Here is a 14,619-nt window from a genome sequence, read left to right as displayed (position 1 = left end):
TCTGTGAGCACCGGACGTCTCTGCTGTACCCACATTTGCCTGTACGTGCAGGAGTCTATATACGTACAGTGTCTGAAGTCCAGATGCTGGTAGGGACTAGAGCCCCCACACACACATTAAAGCGTTTGCCCGTCATCTTATCTCCTTGAATTAGACAGAACCACGGCTTTTGCTTCTGGGGCCTCTAGCATACATTTGCTCCATCCTGATGCAAACTCAACTTCCTGCTTCCAGTCGGTGGAACCCAGGGAGGCTGCCGACTGCTCATTGAGCGCCTTGGCCATGATGTAAACCCAAAGAAATAAGCATCCCAAATCTCCTTCCTTTTTCCTCACCCAAAGCCATTTCCTCCTACCTGGGATTTTGATGTCTACTTTCCCTGAGCATTATTGATACACACACACAGAGGGGGTGGGGGGGGAGGAACTTCTTGAAATTCCCCTAGATGGTTTTGAGAATAGTTTTTCATGTTGCAACTTCCAACAAGTCAGTTTCTAGTTTGGTTTTCCATCAGAAAGCTCAGTAGGAGTGGAGTATATAAGCTCCAGGAGCATCAACAAGAGCAGAAGCACCAACAACAGTTTCAGGACCCCTGGACCCTGCATCCTCCACCAAAGCAAGGTAAGCACTTGCCTAACTCCTTTCCTTCAGCCTTGGGCCACCGCTGCACCTCGCAGCATGGAGCGGATGGTTTCGTAGAGCATCCCTGGGGACTTACTTGTGGGAACACTAGTGAAAACTAAGGACTTTGAGGGCTATTGTTTAAGGTACTAATTTTAGAAATCAGCTAGTAATGATTGTAATACAATTGTAATAATTCAAGGCCTGTGAACAAAGGTACATTGGATAGAAAGGTTTGTTTTGTCTTTGTGTGTACATGTATAAAAGTAAATATATTTTATAAAAGTCTAAAACTAAGTATCATCCTCCATCAGTTAAAAGATGGTATATAGTTAATGTAAATGGTGCTGCTTACCTTAGTACTGAAAACTTTTTTAAAGCTTTCCAAGCATCTGTAAACGTTATTAAATTCAAACTTATTATACCTCCTAACTGACCATTTCAGACCATACTTACTCTTGTATTTCTGATGGATTTTATAGTCAGTTATCAATGAAATTGGGTAGGTTGGTTCTCTGGTTCTTTTGGATTGACTAACTGTGGCCCTGCTTAGAAAGTGAAAAGCAGTGGTAATGCTTACAACTACTTTCTGAAGTGTTCTAAAACCTGTCAGGGGGGATAATTTTTACTGTACTGGTGTGTGATATTTTCCCAGATAAAACTGTTTGCAACAATATGGCCATTTCAACAAAGGGATCCCTGAACCCTCACTGGTGGATCACTTTTCTCAAATAGGGAATTTTAAGATTGTAGACTGAACTCGGGTAACCTCTTAAAGTTCATTTTACTAAGATTTGAAGTGACTTTTACACATTTGCTTTATTAACAATCTGGGGAATCCCTCTAGGCTAGACTCTGAGAATACAGTGTAAAGTAAGACAGACACAGACCCTGCCATCTGAGACCAGAGAATCACAGAACATACAGATGTTAAGCAACCACATTATCACCGCTGTAATCAGTTCTATCAAAGAGAGAATAAGTAGTTGGAGGTCCTGACTTCATCTCGACACCATGCTGGGCACTTTGCACCTCACCCCAACAAGGTGCCTATTTCACAGATTAAGAGCATTTGGATTAAAGATGTCTTTGTGACCTCCCCAGGGTCACACAGTTAACAAGTGGTAGAACAAGATGCCAGTTCTAGAGATCTGCATGGCTCCTGAACTGGGGTGTTTTACATGTCAGCCATGCCATCTGGGTCTACGTCTTTTATTTTTAAATAATAATTCTCTTTTTGAATTAAAAGTTACGAGCAAAGTGAAACTTGCAAAAGTGATGCCCCTCAAGTGTCACTGGCACATTCATGTTGGTAACGGAGTAAGGGAACATTAGCGCACCCCAGGAAGCAGGAATGCTTAACCTGGGGCCCCTTTGTCCCTCATGCAAGGGTTTCAGGAATTTAGAAAATCTATAAAATTGCATTAAAAAAATTTAATCAAGACTCTCAAACTTCCTTTGCCAAGAAAGTGTGGGCTGAGAGATACAGTTCCCAGTATTAGTTGATCAGCCAGGGCCGTAAACGATGGCCACACACTGCACCCTGTTTTGTTCGTCTGAGTTTGATCTTCACCCTTTGCCATAGACGATGCAAAAATTGGAATTGTTTCTTAGGAGCACTGCTAGGGTTTCCTTGACCCTGGAGTACAGTTCACCTGCAATGCTCAAGTCCATGCTAGGTGCAGAGAGGAAGTGCTTGGCACATAGCCCAAGGGAAAACCCTGGCACTGAGAGAGTATAAAGGAATCACAATGAGATGCCAGGAACCTACATCACTTCCTTTGGCAGAGTGCTGACATCTGGGACTTACTGACCCGTGTGATTGCAGTACCTCTATGGGCATTTCCCTATAGCCTAGCCTGACACTTTTGTGAGATGTATTTTTTCCTTTATCTCTTCTCTGGAGACAAGTGAATGTCAGTAGTTGCCTTCTGTACTATGTCCTGTCATTGTACCCCCAGCAGCACTCTGAGATGACATAGCCCTTTTATTTATGTCCATCTTATTTATGAGGAGACTGAGGCTCATAATGACTTGACCAACATCATACAGTTGTGAGAGGTGGGACTAAAATTCAAGCCCATGTCTGCTTGACTCCAATCCTGTGAGTGTACAATCAGTCCCCTCTTCCAAGTACTACTTTGCTATAGTCAAAACGTGGCTTGAAATGAAAACCAGGTTCCTAACACTCCATCTGAAGTGACAAGGGTACGCCGAGCAATACACAAGGTCTAACTTCTACTCCTGTTTCTGCCACTCATGAGTTTATAATACAAGGGAGCAAAGCACAGAACAAGGTCCTCCTGAGCTAGCAGCAGTTCTGACAAAGCCATGATTCCCAACCAAGAGATTTACCTGAAGTACTTAAGTCTTGTTCTTCATATGACTTAGACCAGTGGTCTTGGAAATCACGCTCCATCTGTGTACTACTGTTCTTCAAGGTGGTTAGAGGTGTTTCAGAAGAAAGTTAAACAATAATCTTCTCAATCTAATTTATAAGTGGGGTGTAATTTTCACAATCTAAAGATTTCCATAAACCTCGGATCATAATCTATACTATACTGAGTTTTAATATCAGGTGGTGGCCAACTTAGCACAAAATTGTACACGTCATTACTTCATGGTGAATAGATCAGTATTTCATGGTCGTCTCCCAAAAAATACTGTGGTTTTCAGGAGTTCTGAAACCAGAACATGGTTTAAACCATTGTTTCTTAGTGTGGTCCCTAGAAAGGCAGGTTCACCGGGAAACTTATTAGAAATGCAGATCTTCAGGCCTTGCCCCGGGGTGTACCGAATCAGACACTGGGGGGAAGACCCAGCAGTCTGTTTTAGTAAGTCGTCAGGTTATTCTTTTGTAAGTTCAGGTTTGAGAACTGCAGAGTTACTTTACACTCGAGCTAGTCATTTTGGAATTTGTGACAACTGCTGTCAAAACAAGAGAAACTAAGCCTCTATATGCTGTCACCAGAGCTTGAAAAGTCACCTCTATATTACCTTTTCTATCACTAACCCAAGTCCTTTATATCCCTGAGCATCTCAACACACACTGCCTTATACTACTGTGATCCGGGTATGTGGCTTATCTTCCCTACTGGAGGGGAAGCAGTTAATACACTGATTTAATAAATATTTGTTGAGTGAAAATATTTGCTCCTAGCAAGCAAGATATCAGTGAAAACTACTTCTCACTCTCAAGTCTCCTAGCTCAATGCCTTGTAAGAATTACACTGGCAGTATAGTAAGTATGAAAGAGACAATGCTGAACATTGATCAAGGAAAGTCATTTTCCTTTTGTAATCGTATGGTTCTCATCTTAAAAATATGAGGACTGTGTCAGACAGGGAGACCCATCTCGTTCAGCCCCAGTTGCCTATGTTCTCTATTTGGAGATGTTCTTATTGAGAGACTGGATCGGGGTGACTGTGATTCCCTTGCTATTATCCTAACAGTGTGAAGAAAGGGGCAAGTTGAGATTAAAAATATGGATAGGATATCAACATGTTTCCCAAAGCTAACCGAATAAGTTTTGACCTTATCTCTTCCTTTCTTCTGCCTCTTCTTTCTTTGTTTCTCTTTCTCTTCCTCCCATTTCTCCTTCTCCTTGTAGATGTGCCATCAGCAGTTGATCACCTCCTGGTTTTCCCTGGTGTTGCTGGCATCGCCCCTCCTGGCCATGTGGGAACTGAAAAAAAATGGTAAGCAGCCCCTCCTCATTCCCTGCCCAGGGCCTACATCTAAGCCAGAGCTCACACACAGGCAACACTGCTGAGAAATCGGACTGCAATGTGCTGTTCCGCTTTGGGTTCTCCTCGTAAGAACCACCATCTGTGACAGTGCAGAGCCATGTTTTTTTTCTTTTCCTTTCAGGGCATCTAGAGCACTTGGTTTTCATTCTGGATGCCAGAAAAGGAGCTTTGTGTGGGAAAAGAGACCTTGTCTTTTCGAGGTGTTTCACACCATCAAAATTCCAAAGTATTTTAAAAGTGGTGGGCCTGTGCTCTATCATCTCCCACTTCACCACACGGTAGTATGCCCTCAGGTGGCAGCTGATGGCTTACTCCGACTGAGCACTTTGGAGAGAACACACGGCTGACATTCACATGGCTTAGGTTCAAGTCCTGGTTCTGCCAGTTACTGATTCTGTAAACTTGAGCTGGGTCACTGCTAAGCCTCAGTTTCCTCAACTATAAACTGGGTATGAAAAGCAACACCTACCAGATGAGTTATTAAGTGTCTTAATGAATGTAGAAGACAATGCATTAGGTAGTAAAGTGACAGTAAAATTTAGCAAGCACTATTTGGGTTAAAATGCTGTCTATATCCTAATGATAAATTAGAATTCTTAGTAGCTTACTAGAACAGGTACTAGTAGAATAAGGGGCTTCCTCTATTCTGCTAGTATTTCACAGTGGCCCTTGCATATTTAACTCCTTAGTTACTTCAGATTTGGTAAACCACAGAAATTCCAGAACGTCAGTGTGAGAAACACAGCGGGCTTGTGACGTGGGAAACAACCTTCTGAGTCTCAGCCAACTGCTGGCTTCAAAGTGCTCCTCACCAGCATTCCCTAGCAGTCATTTTCTCTGCTCATGGGCCAAGGTCTTCTAGGCCTTCTGAATCTTGGTCATGACAGGAGAATAACTGTCACAACATGCTCTTCAGTTGCCCAGGGGACAATGCAGAATTAGAGAAAGCCAAAAGCTCTGTATGGTCTTATGTCAGCACAGCTAATCGTTTCCAAAGAGTTGGGCCCCGAGCACTTTTTGATTCTTATCCTTGTTACCCACTCAGTAGTTACAAATCCCATTGATGTTTATGAGAACTTTATATTTCACAATGCTTCACAATAGGATGCCAAGTGTAGTAACAAGAGCCATCTGCTCAGAGAGCATTTAAGGGCACTAGGAAAAGCGCATATGAATTAGTTTCTATAATCCATGTGACGGCTTTCTAAAACAAGTACTATTATTTTTCTCGTTTTAAAGATGATGGCATCCACCCTTCAAGTAGTTGAATGCTCTCTGCACAAGCGTAAGCCAGTGTAAGGCCTCGAGCTGATTCTAATCCAGACCTGTGTCCCTCCAGACTGCCGGCACTTTTCTTCACCGAACAGGCTATCAAATTTGAGAATGCATCAAAATCATCTGGGGGTGGGATGGGGGCTTCAAAGCCAGATCACCAAGCCCATCCCAAAAGTTTCTGATTCAGCAACTGAAAATTGCTCTTTCTAACAAGTTTCCCGGAGATGTCACTGCTGCTGTGACGAGGCTTTGATAGCCACTGCCTTAACTACCTTACCCAGTTAAGAATTGATGCATGGATGAAAACAAAAAATGAGTGAAGTCTTGATGTGACGCTTCTGTGTAATCCTATACTGAGCCATTCCTCAAGCGTCAGTTTAGATAACTGGCACTAGAGATCCACTGAAAAACCTAAGAAACAAGAAGGTCCGGGGTGTAGCGCTCATTCTTCAGAACTGGCATGACATAGGCTAACGCCTTAGCTTTCGGGCACTACTCTATAAAACGGGAAGACTGAGATCTGCCTGCCTGCTTCGTAAGAATGTAAGATGGGTTAAAAAAAGAAATAGAGATCATGAAACCCTCCATTTCTGAGTTTCATGCACAAGGAACTACATCCTTACATCCCCGTGGAAAATTTTAAGAGGTTTTCAGTGCAGTTGGCTGACTCCTTGGTCTGTGAATAACAATAACAACTAACACAGAGTTTACCCCTTGGCAGACTCTGTGCTGATTGCTTTATATGCTTTCTTCATTTACTCCTCACATCAAGCCTAAAAAAGTAGATACTATTATTATTATAATTTTATTATCATTTGGCAGATGAGGAAACTGAGGCTCGTGGTGGTTAAACACCTTGCTCTAGATGACCCCTGCCAGTTAACAGGGACAGGATTTCAATTCTACTCAGTGGCTGCTGGACCCTCCCACTGCTCCTAACCACTACTTCTCTTTGCTCAATACTATACACTACCTTATTCCCATTAAACTGAAATTTTATGGAAGTTTATCTCCATCAGACTTTTGGCAAAGAATCTTGTGCTGCTTGCATCTTTGACATATCAAGGTCTTTCTCCCATGTACCCACTAATTAGAAGTTAATTATCAAAGGTAACCTGCCAGTTAATGAGTCGATGACAGCTATAAAACTCTCAATTGCTTCTCCACTCTCTGACCTTGAGCCCAAGCAGAGAAAGCATTGGCCAAACACTTATGAACAAGTTTATGCTCAGGGAGGGTGGGAGCCCAGAGAGTGAATAAAGCACACTGTAGTAGTTCATTTAGCTTATAGCCTTCTCTCTGCTCCTGCTGCTCTCCAGTTTATGTTGTAGAGTTGGACTGGCACGCTGATGCTCCTGGAGAGACGGTGGTTCTTACCTGCAACACTGCTGAGGAAGATGGCATCACATGGACCTCAAACCGGAGTAGTGATGTCTTAGGCTCTGGTAAAACCCTGACCATCCAAGTCAAAGAGTTTGGAGATGCTGGACAATACACTTGTCACAAAGGAGGCGAGGTTCTGAGCCATTTGCTCCTGCTGCTCCACAAAAAGGAGGATGAAATTTGGTCCACTGATATTTTAAAGGACCAGAAAGGTAATTTTATTCCTTGGATACTGTAATTTTTATCACCTTGCCCTCAAAACAATACAAAAGTTAAAAATCAAAATGTGAAGGCATGGTTAATGCATGAACAGAGGTCTCTTACTCAAACTACCCAGAACCTCCATTTTCCTTTCCTTTCTCAAAATATTTTGGGTTATCCACAATAATATATTGAAAGAAACTGTCAGTCTGAATACTTGTACTGAGATTTTGTTCAAGTAATGGAGATACTATTGGGTGTCTAGTGAAAGTTATGCAATATGTATAGTGCATAACTCATTACTGGAGGGATGGTCTTAAAAAATTTTAACACTATTGTGTTAAGTGTGTAGAGTAGTATACTCTTCAGAATCAGCATCCAACTGGGACACTCCCAATTTTTACTGAACTACCTGCCAGAGAAGCAGCATCATTTTTCAAGGAAATAAATGGGAGAATGTCACCCTTGTACCATTTTATGAAAAGTGATTAATCACAATCAAACTCTTTCTGGAAGAAAACCCTTAAATATTGGATTTTTTTTTTCTTTTCAAATCCAGAACCCAAAAGCAAGACCTTTGTGAAATGTGAAGCAAAGAGCTATTCTGGACACTTCACCTGCTGGTGGCTGACAGCAGTCAGTAGTGATGTGACATTCAGTGTCAAAGGCAGCAGAGGGTAAGTGAAGCCACTCTGGTTTTCAGTGTTTTGATGCAACTATTTCATTATGAAAGTAAGAGTAAAGCATCAGTTATCCATCAGTTCATGATAAGGAGAAGGATAAAGTTAACCTCAGATCTTTTCAACTACTTTCCCATTGGCTAAATTGAAGAAAGAACATGGGTGTTTAAGCCAATCCTCTAAACAAACGCCTGTGTTGGAACAGGGCATTAGAGATTCTTGAGAATAGTCTCTGCTGTGTTTGAACCTACTCATCCAAATTGCCTGGCAAGGCTTTGTCAAGGCTGATAGCACCACGGGGAAAAATAAAAAGGAGAAACCAAAGCTACAAATGATTTGCCAAAATGTACCTTGAGTCAAAAATAAAAACAAGTGCTCTAGGGATAGACCTTGGTAGCGATGAAACAATCTGCAAAACTCTGTGAAGCCTCCTGAAATTTTCCCAGGGCCACTTCTACTCCCTTTTTTTTCCTGTGGATACAATTTGTCTAATGATCGCTATTTGTCCAACACACTTAAAACTTTCCCTAAAACACCAATTCCCATTGATATAGAGCTCATGTGTTAACCCTGTATGTCACTGAATTTAATCATCATGTAAGTGCCAGAGCAGAGTAGGACAATGGGGCAAACCCCAGGTAATCATCTGGCTTTGCCACCTTTTGAATGAATATATTAAGCATTGGGATCTCGCTTTCCCATCTTTAAAATGAAAACACTGGCTACAGAAATTCTTGCACCAGTGCACAAACACATAGCTGCATGTCTGAGGTGCATTGTAACATTACATGCAATCATCAAATAAAGTATAGCACGTTATACTCTGGCTTAATGGGCATTCATCAAGATGAGTAACCTAATCTGTACATTCTGTCATGGAGAGTTTACCATAATATTTTCGAAGAGGGAAAACATGGTTACAAAATCATATGTATGTAATTTGATCCTACTTTATTTTTAAAGACCTATTTGTATCTAGATTGTACATTTGTGTCTATGCAATTAGACATATGGTTATCTTGAATATTCACTGAAATAAGTCTGGAGGAATCAACCCTCTGTAGATAGCTTGTAAGGGAATCCATTCTGTCTAGGGAATGAGGTTAGGGTTCGAAGAGGGGATGGAGTCATGTAAGATTTCCTTCAAACACATCTTTAACATTGTAATTTTTATACTTGGTGTATATGTATTGATTTTGTTATTAACATAAGAAAAAATAACAAAATTTAATAAGGGACGTAATCAGATATTCCGGATCTAAAAAACATTTCCAGATTCATTTAGGCCAAGGTATTTAAGCATAGGTTTCTAGCTCTTGAGGGCTAAGCTTGTTCTCCCTGGGAAGGTTGCTGCTCACCCCAAGGAGAGAAATCAGTCCACCTGGACAATTTGCATTCTCAGACACACTGTTGAGGCCTTACCTGCCTTGCTGGCTGTAGTCAGTGGGAACTTGTTCACCACACACAAGCTAATTTCTGTCTTTGTCTTCAGCTCCTCTGACCTCTCAGGAGTAACTTGTGGAGCAGCAACACCCTCTTCGGAGAGTGTCAGAGTGGACCACAGGGAGTATAGGAAGTACTTGGTGGAGTGTCAGGAGGACAGCGCCTGCCCCACTGCAGAGGAGAGCCTCCCCATTGAGGTGGTGGTGGACGCGACTCACATGCTCAAGTATGAAAACTACACCAGCAGCTTCTACATCAGAGACATCAGTGAGTTTGAAATGCTTATGTGCAACTCATAAGGGAACATGCCATTTGTCACATGTTAACAATGCCCTGGGTGCTGGATGGGGAAGGGCTTTACATGCATTCCCTTTGATTCTACACCCCTCCCCCAAAATGGACAAGGTGGATGCGATTATCCACATTTCTTATAAAGAGGAGGAAATTGAATCTTAGAAATGTTAAGCTGTTTGTCTCAAATATCAGATCTCACAGTTGGTAATTCAGAGCTATCTCTGCCCCACTAGAGAGAGTGTGCTCTTTGCTACACTTTTATCTTGCTACCCAAATTGATGACACAGTGTATCCAAGAATGCTTTGGTCATATTTATATTCAGAACCAGAATGTCTCTATTAATTGCAATCATCTTTCTCTAGCATCCAAATGATACAGACAGTGTAATAAATAAGTATATACACATATATATGAATTCAGAAAACAATTTATATATCCCCCAAAATTGACACCTTTTAATTGACAGATAGAAATTTCATCATTTATCATTTTCCTTACTGTCTACTCATTGAACAAGCATCCTGATAAAGTGTGATAGGATCAGGATCACAGAACTTACCCTAGAATTTGTGGGAAGTTTGCATGTGGCAGGTGGGGAGGGTGGGCTGTGGGTCACAGGGTGACCAGAGAAGCCTTTTTAGAGAAGATGGCATTCAGCTGAGACTTAAAGGAAAGATGTCAGTTGTATTAAGAAGAGCGAGAAAAATATTTGCCAAGCATCTACTAGGAGACATGGTCTTTGGAGCAGTGCTGGCCTCTAGAGGGTGTGCACATTCCATGGAAAATCTCCTCTCCCCTGAAGTAGCAGACAATCCCCTCCTTGAGGATGGAATCTTCCTGCCATTCATTGCTATGTTTTCCAGTCAGAGTCCAATGATGGCATTTAATGGGTACTCAGTAATTATTTATGGAAAAAATGAATGAGCAGAGAGACAGTCAACTCTGCCACAAGACAAGTCAGTGCCAGCAACCATGAAAAGACAAAAGACAGAGAAGGAAGCAGAAAATCTCTTGTTTCTGAGCGCCTCGGCTCAGCTCGATTATGTGTTAAGTGTGGGGAAGATGGTCTTGCGCCGCAGACCCCAGATAGGAGAGTCTTCTTGCTAAGAGCTCTCTTCTGAGCACTACGCGGGGTGGTGCCAGCACCAGGGCCCATCTGATGGTGCACGAGCGACAAGGATTCTGAACTTCTCTCGGGTTCCAAAGCAAAGGCTATGGCCCTTGAATGTGACCTCCTCCCATGAGCACCAGTGGGATCATCTGCAGCAGAGCGCGGGATTCTCCCAGGTGCTGGCCAATTGCTCAGAGAAGCTGAGGAACGATGGTGTTACTCACAGGGGAAAGGGGGCAGGAAGAAACCAAAACCACCTAATTCCAAAGCCCACTAGGAAAATGAACAGTGTTTGTCCTCTTCCACAGTTAAACCAGACCCACCAAAGAACCTACAGCTGAAGCCATTAATGAATTCTCAGCAGGTGGAGGTTAGCTGGGAGTATCCTGACACCTGGAGCACTCCACATTCCTACTTCTCCCTTACATTCTCAGTTCAGGTCCAGGGCCAGAAAAAGAAAGGAAAGGTAAGGTGTGACCCGGATGCAGTATATGCTGCGGTGGGATGAATGATTGTTATAACCACTACTATGTGTTAGCGCTTGCTGGAACCACATGTGCTAAGGACCTTCCATGCATACCTCATTTAATCTACACAATTAACCTGATGATGGCACCGCTTGTATTACTATCACCACTTGACAAGTGAAGTCTGAAACTCAGAGAGGTCTTGACCTGTCTCAGGTCATCCAGCTAGGAAGTGAAAGACTTAGGACACAGACTTAGTCTGCCAGACACACAAGCCACAAACCTACCCACCCCGCTGGCTTCAGTCTGGCCACTAATCCTCATGCCAGAATTGATCCTAACCTAGGAGATCCAGGCTCCAGGGGCCCAAAATGGTTGTGTCAACTGGCTAAATACAATGAGTGATGGAACATCCATCCTTACCTCACCCAATACGGCTATTCCAAATTACTTCACTGTAGGCTAAAGCAATGGCTTTTCAACTTTCTCACCTTAGTGACATAACTCTTTTGCCTCTTGCAAATTTCCAGAGACACTTTTACAGAGCCACAGCCTTCCTAAACTCCACTTTCAAAAAATCAGCAGAAAAGGCCTTCCTTCCGCCTAACATTTAGCATGTGGCAGAAACTCAGTCACTCCCTGAAAAAAAGGCGTTGGGGAGGATGGGATGCATCTGGAACAGATTTACCTAAATATTACCTAAAATCTTAGTAGTACCTTCCTGTGTAAGAAATAGATATCACTAGTGGGTGATAGTGGGTACTTGTTAGGTACTGAAGTCTGGCTCAGGGTTTTTACGTGATTATTTTCTGTAATTCCTGCAGTTCTAGGAAATAAGCATTGTTGCCCCTGTTTCTAAATGAGGAAAGGTACAGAGAGCCTAAGATATTTTCCTGAAGTTCCAAAGCTATTAATGAGCAGTGGCAGGATGTGAAGGATTTGTGTGCTGAAAGGATCAGCAGATGAGATGGTATTTCTAAATACCCAGGGGACAGCTACAGAGAATCTGTCTCTGCTTAGCGCTGGGTGACAGGGTACCTGTGCAGAAAGGTGAAAGCAAAGCCAAACCATTTCCCAAGGCTGCAAAGCAGCAGAGCCCCATCTGTGTTTCAGGCACCTGCCAGCAGGCGGTGCAAGTTCTGCTCAGTCTCCTGGGAATCACTAAAGCCCAGAGGCTGGTTGTGCATGTCAGGAAAGTCAGGTCTGCTGAATTAGGCTAGGCCTGCCATACAACTGCATGGGCAATGGGCCTTACAGGTTTCCCCCTTCTTTGCAGAAAGACAGACTCTTCACTGACGAGACCTCAGCCACAGTTTCATGCCACAAGAATGCGAAGGTGCAGGTGCAAGCCCGGGACCGCTACTACAGCTCATCATGGAGCGAATGGGCCTCTGTGTCCTGCAGTTAGGTGAGCCGGCCTGCACAGCCCGGCACACTCAGTGTCCTGGGTGGAGGCATTACGACAGGGTGGGAGCTGCTGGGAAAGGAGAGGAGGAATGGAATGCCCCACAGAGAAACAAGAGAGTCAGAAACATATTTATTATCCATTAACAGATAATGATTTGATGCTTCCGTTATGTCAGGCACTGTGCTGAGTCCAGGCATAGTGCAATAAAGAAAGCAAGCATAGGCCCTGGCCTCCTAAAAGGATAGATAAAGAGAAAAAGGAAAGTAGGAGTCAGAGCAAGAGGCCTTAGAAGCTTCCAGGCATTAAGACCTTATCCTGGGGGCCCAGGGGAGCCACTGAAGTGTCTTAAACAAGGAAGTAATGCAATTGGGCATTCCTTCAAGACAAAGCCTCAAGACAGCTTCAGCCAGCGTGGTAGCAGCTAAATTTTAGACAACATGAGGTAACGTTAGTCCTTCTCAAGTGGCTCCCCAAGCCCCTTGGCCTGGGTAATGGATGGTAAGAAATCGGAAGGGTTTGGCACATTTCTAATCCCTGTGGACTTCCAATGTTCTTTTTCAGGTTCCAATCCTAAGGTGAAACTTCAGAGGAAAAATGGAAGCGATCAGGCAAAAGATCTTAAAGGCATGATGGAAGAGACCCAACAAGCACTGATTTGTTTTTCAAGATTTTTAGGATATTTGCTGTATTTTTATATTTAGAACCTAAATGCATACTGACATAGCGAACTAATTTATTTATAGATTTTTCAACATTCCAATTGCCACTGGCCTTAATGCTATTTAAATATTTAAGTAATTTATGTATTTATTAATTTATTGCTGTTATTTAACATGTATGTGCCAAGATGTGTTGAATGTTTTATATTGTCATGGCCTGACCTATATGGATCAGTCCCTTGGATGCAAAATGTGAATTGAAGTGTTATTTATATTGACAACTTTTCAAGTGAAGCTTCAGGTACATTGGTTTTATGACAACTAGAAAGACACAGTGCTCTGATGCCAGCACTATTATATATTTGTGATGAATGGGAAGACAAGAGATATTTACATAAAGACATGGACACATGGAGCTAGGGGGCAAAGCCTGAAAAGATCAATAATTGTTCCAATGAAGACTTCTTAGAACTGGCACTGACAAGCAATTCAGAGCCACCTGCACTTCCAAGCAAGTTTAGCCCTTCAATGCCTGAACTTTAAAGGGACGAATGAATGAACAAAAGGACTGAAATTGAATTTCAGCTCCCGCCTCCCTGGGTATCCCCACCCCCACCTCTCTCCAAGACACAAGGAGGGTGGCACAGAGATATCATAGGCGTCTGGAAGATAAAAAAAACTCTTAGGATTCAAGAGGGAAAGCAGTACAATTCTGGCAAAGGACGTAAAATTGTCAGAATTGCAGGTGGCCTCTTAATAGTCACAGATAAAGGCAGACAGATGCAGAGGAAACATTCTAAAATCACTTCTGCCTCAGGATAAGCGAGTCTGACACGTGGATAGGACCAGAAAGTCTCACTCTCGGCAGCTGACACTTTTAAGTAATGGATGTGCTTTCCATAAAGTGATGATGTTTGTTTTCTGTTTGTTTATTTATTTATTTATTTATGAATTCTGAAGCCAAACTAATAAAAACCCTACTTTGCAAACATATTTTGAGCTTTCTCCGATCACTATGTTTCCAAGTCTCCTAGGGTGCATCTTCCCCCTATCCTTTAAGAATTGCCCTCCTTGAAGTGATTTCATTTCCAATTTTGCAGAACTGCTCTTTCCTTTTATAGTATTTCCAAAGTCTCGCTGAGCTCATGGAATGTTCCTGCAGGCTGACCAGCAGGACTCTTTGCCATGGCACCAAACTGCTCTGTGCCCTCTTTAAGGGTTGGATGCTTTTCCACTTTCTATTGATGCTATGCTTTCTCCACCATTGCGAAGTAAAACTAACCTGGCAGAACCATGGATAGCCCATCTCACAGGTCCAGCTGTAGTA

At 42.6% G+C, this 14,619-nt stretch overlaps 1 protein-coding gene across 1 annotated transcript; it reads left to right on the top strand.

Moving 5' to 3' along the window:
* The first annotated feature begins 551 nt into the window (after positions 1 to 551).
* Positions 552 to 14,346, top strand: Il12b (interleukin 12B). Its single transcript, XM_005376251.2, has 8 exons — positions 552 to 621; positions 4,232 to 4,319; positions 6,965 to 7,240; positions 7,789 to 7,906; positions 9,402 to 9,619; positions 11,067 to 11,224; positions 12,502 to 12,633; positions 13,195 to 14,346. The coding sequence occupies exons 2-7, from the start codon at positions 4,232 to 4,234 to the stop codon at positions 12,631 to 12,633; spliced, it is 990 nt and encodes a 329-aa protein (XP_005376308.1). The 5' UTR covers positions 552 to 621; the 3' UTR covers positions 13,195 to 14,346.
* Positions 14,347 to 14,619: the final 273 nt, after the last annotated feature.

Source organism: Chinchilla lanigera, unplaced genomic scaffold (assembly GCF_000276665.1).
Source record: "Chinchilla lanigera isolate Chin_1 unplaced genomic scaffold, ChiLan1.0 scaffold00007, whole genome shotgun sequence".
Lineage (NCBI taxonomy): Eukaryota > Metazoa > Chordata > Mammalia > Rodentia > Chinchillidae > Chinchilla > Chinchilla lanigera.
Note: the sequence above shows the minus strand (reverse complement) of the source record. Positions and strands in the feature narration are given on the sequence as shown.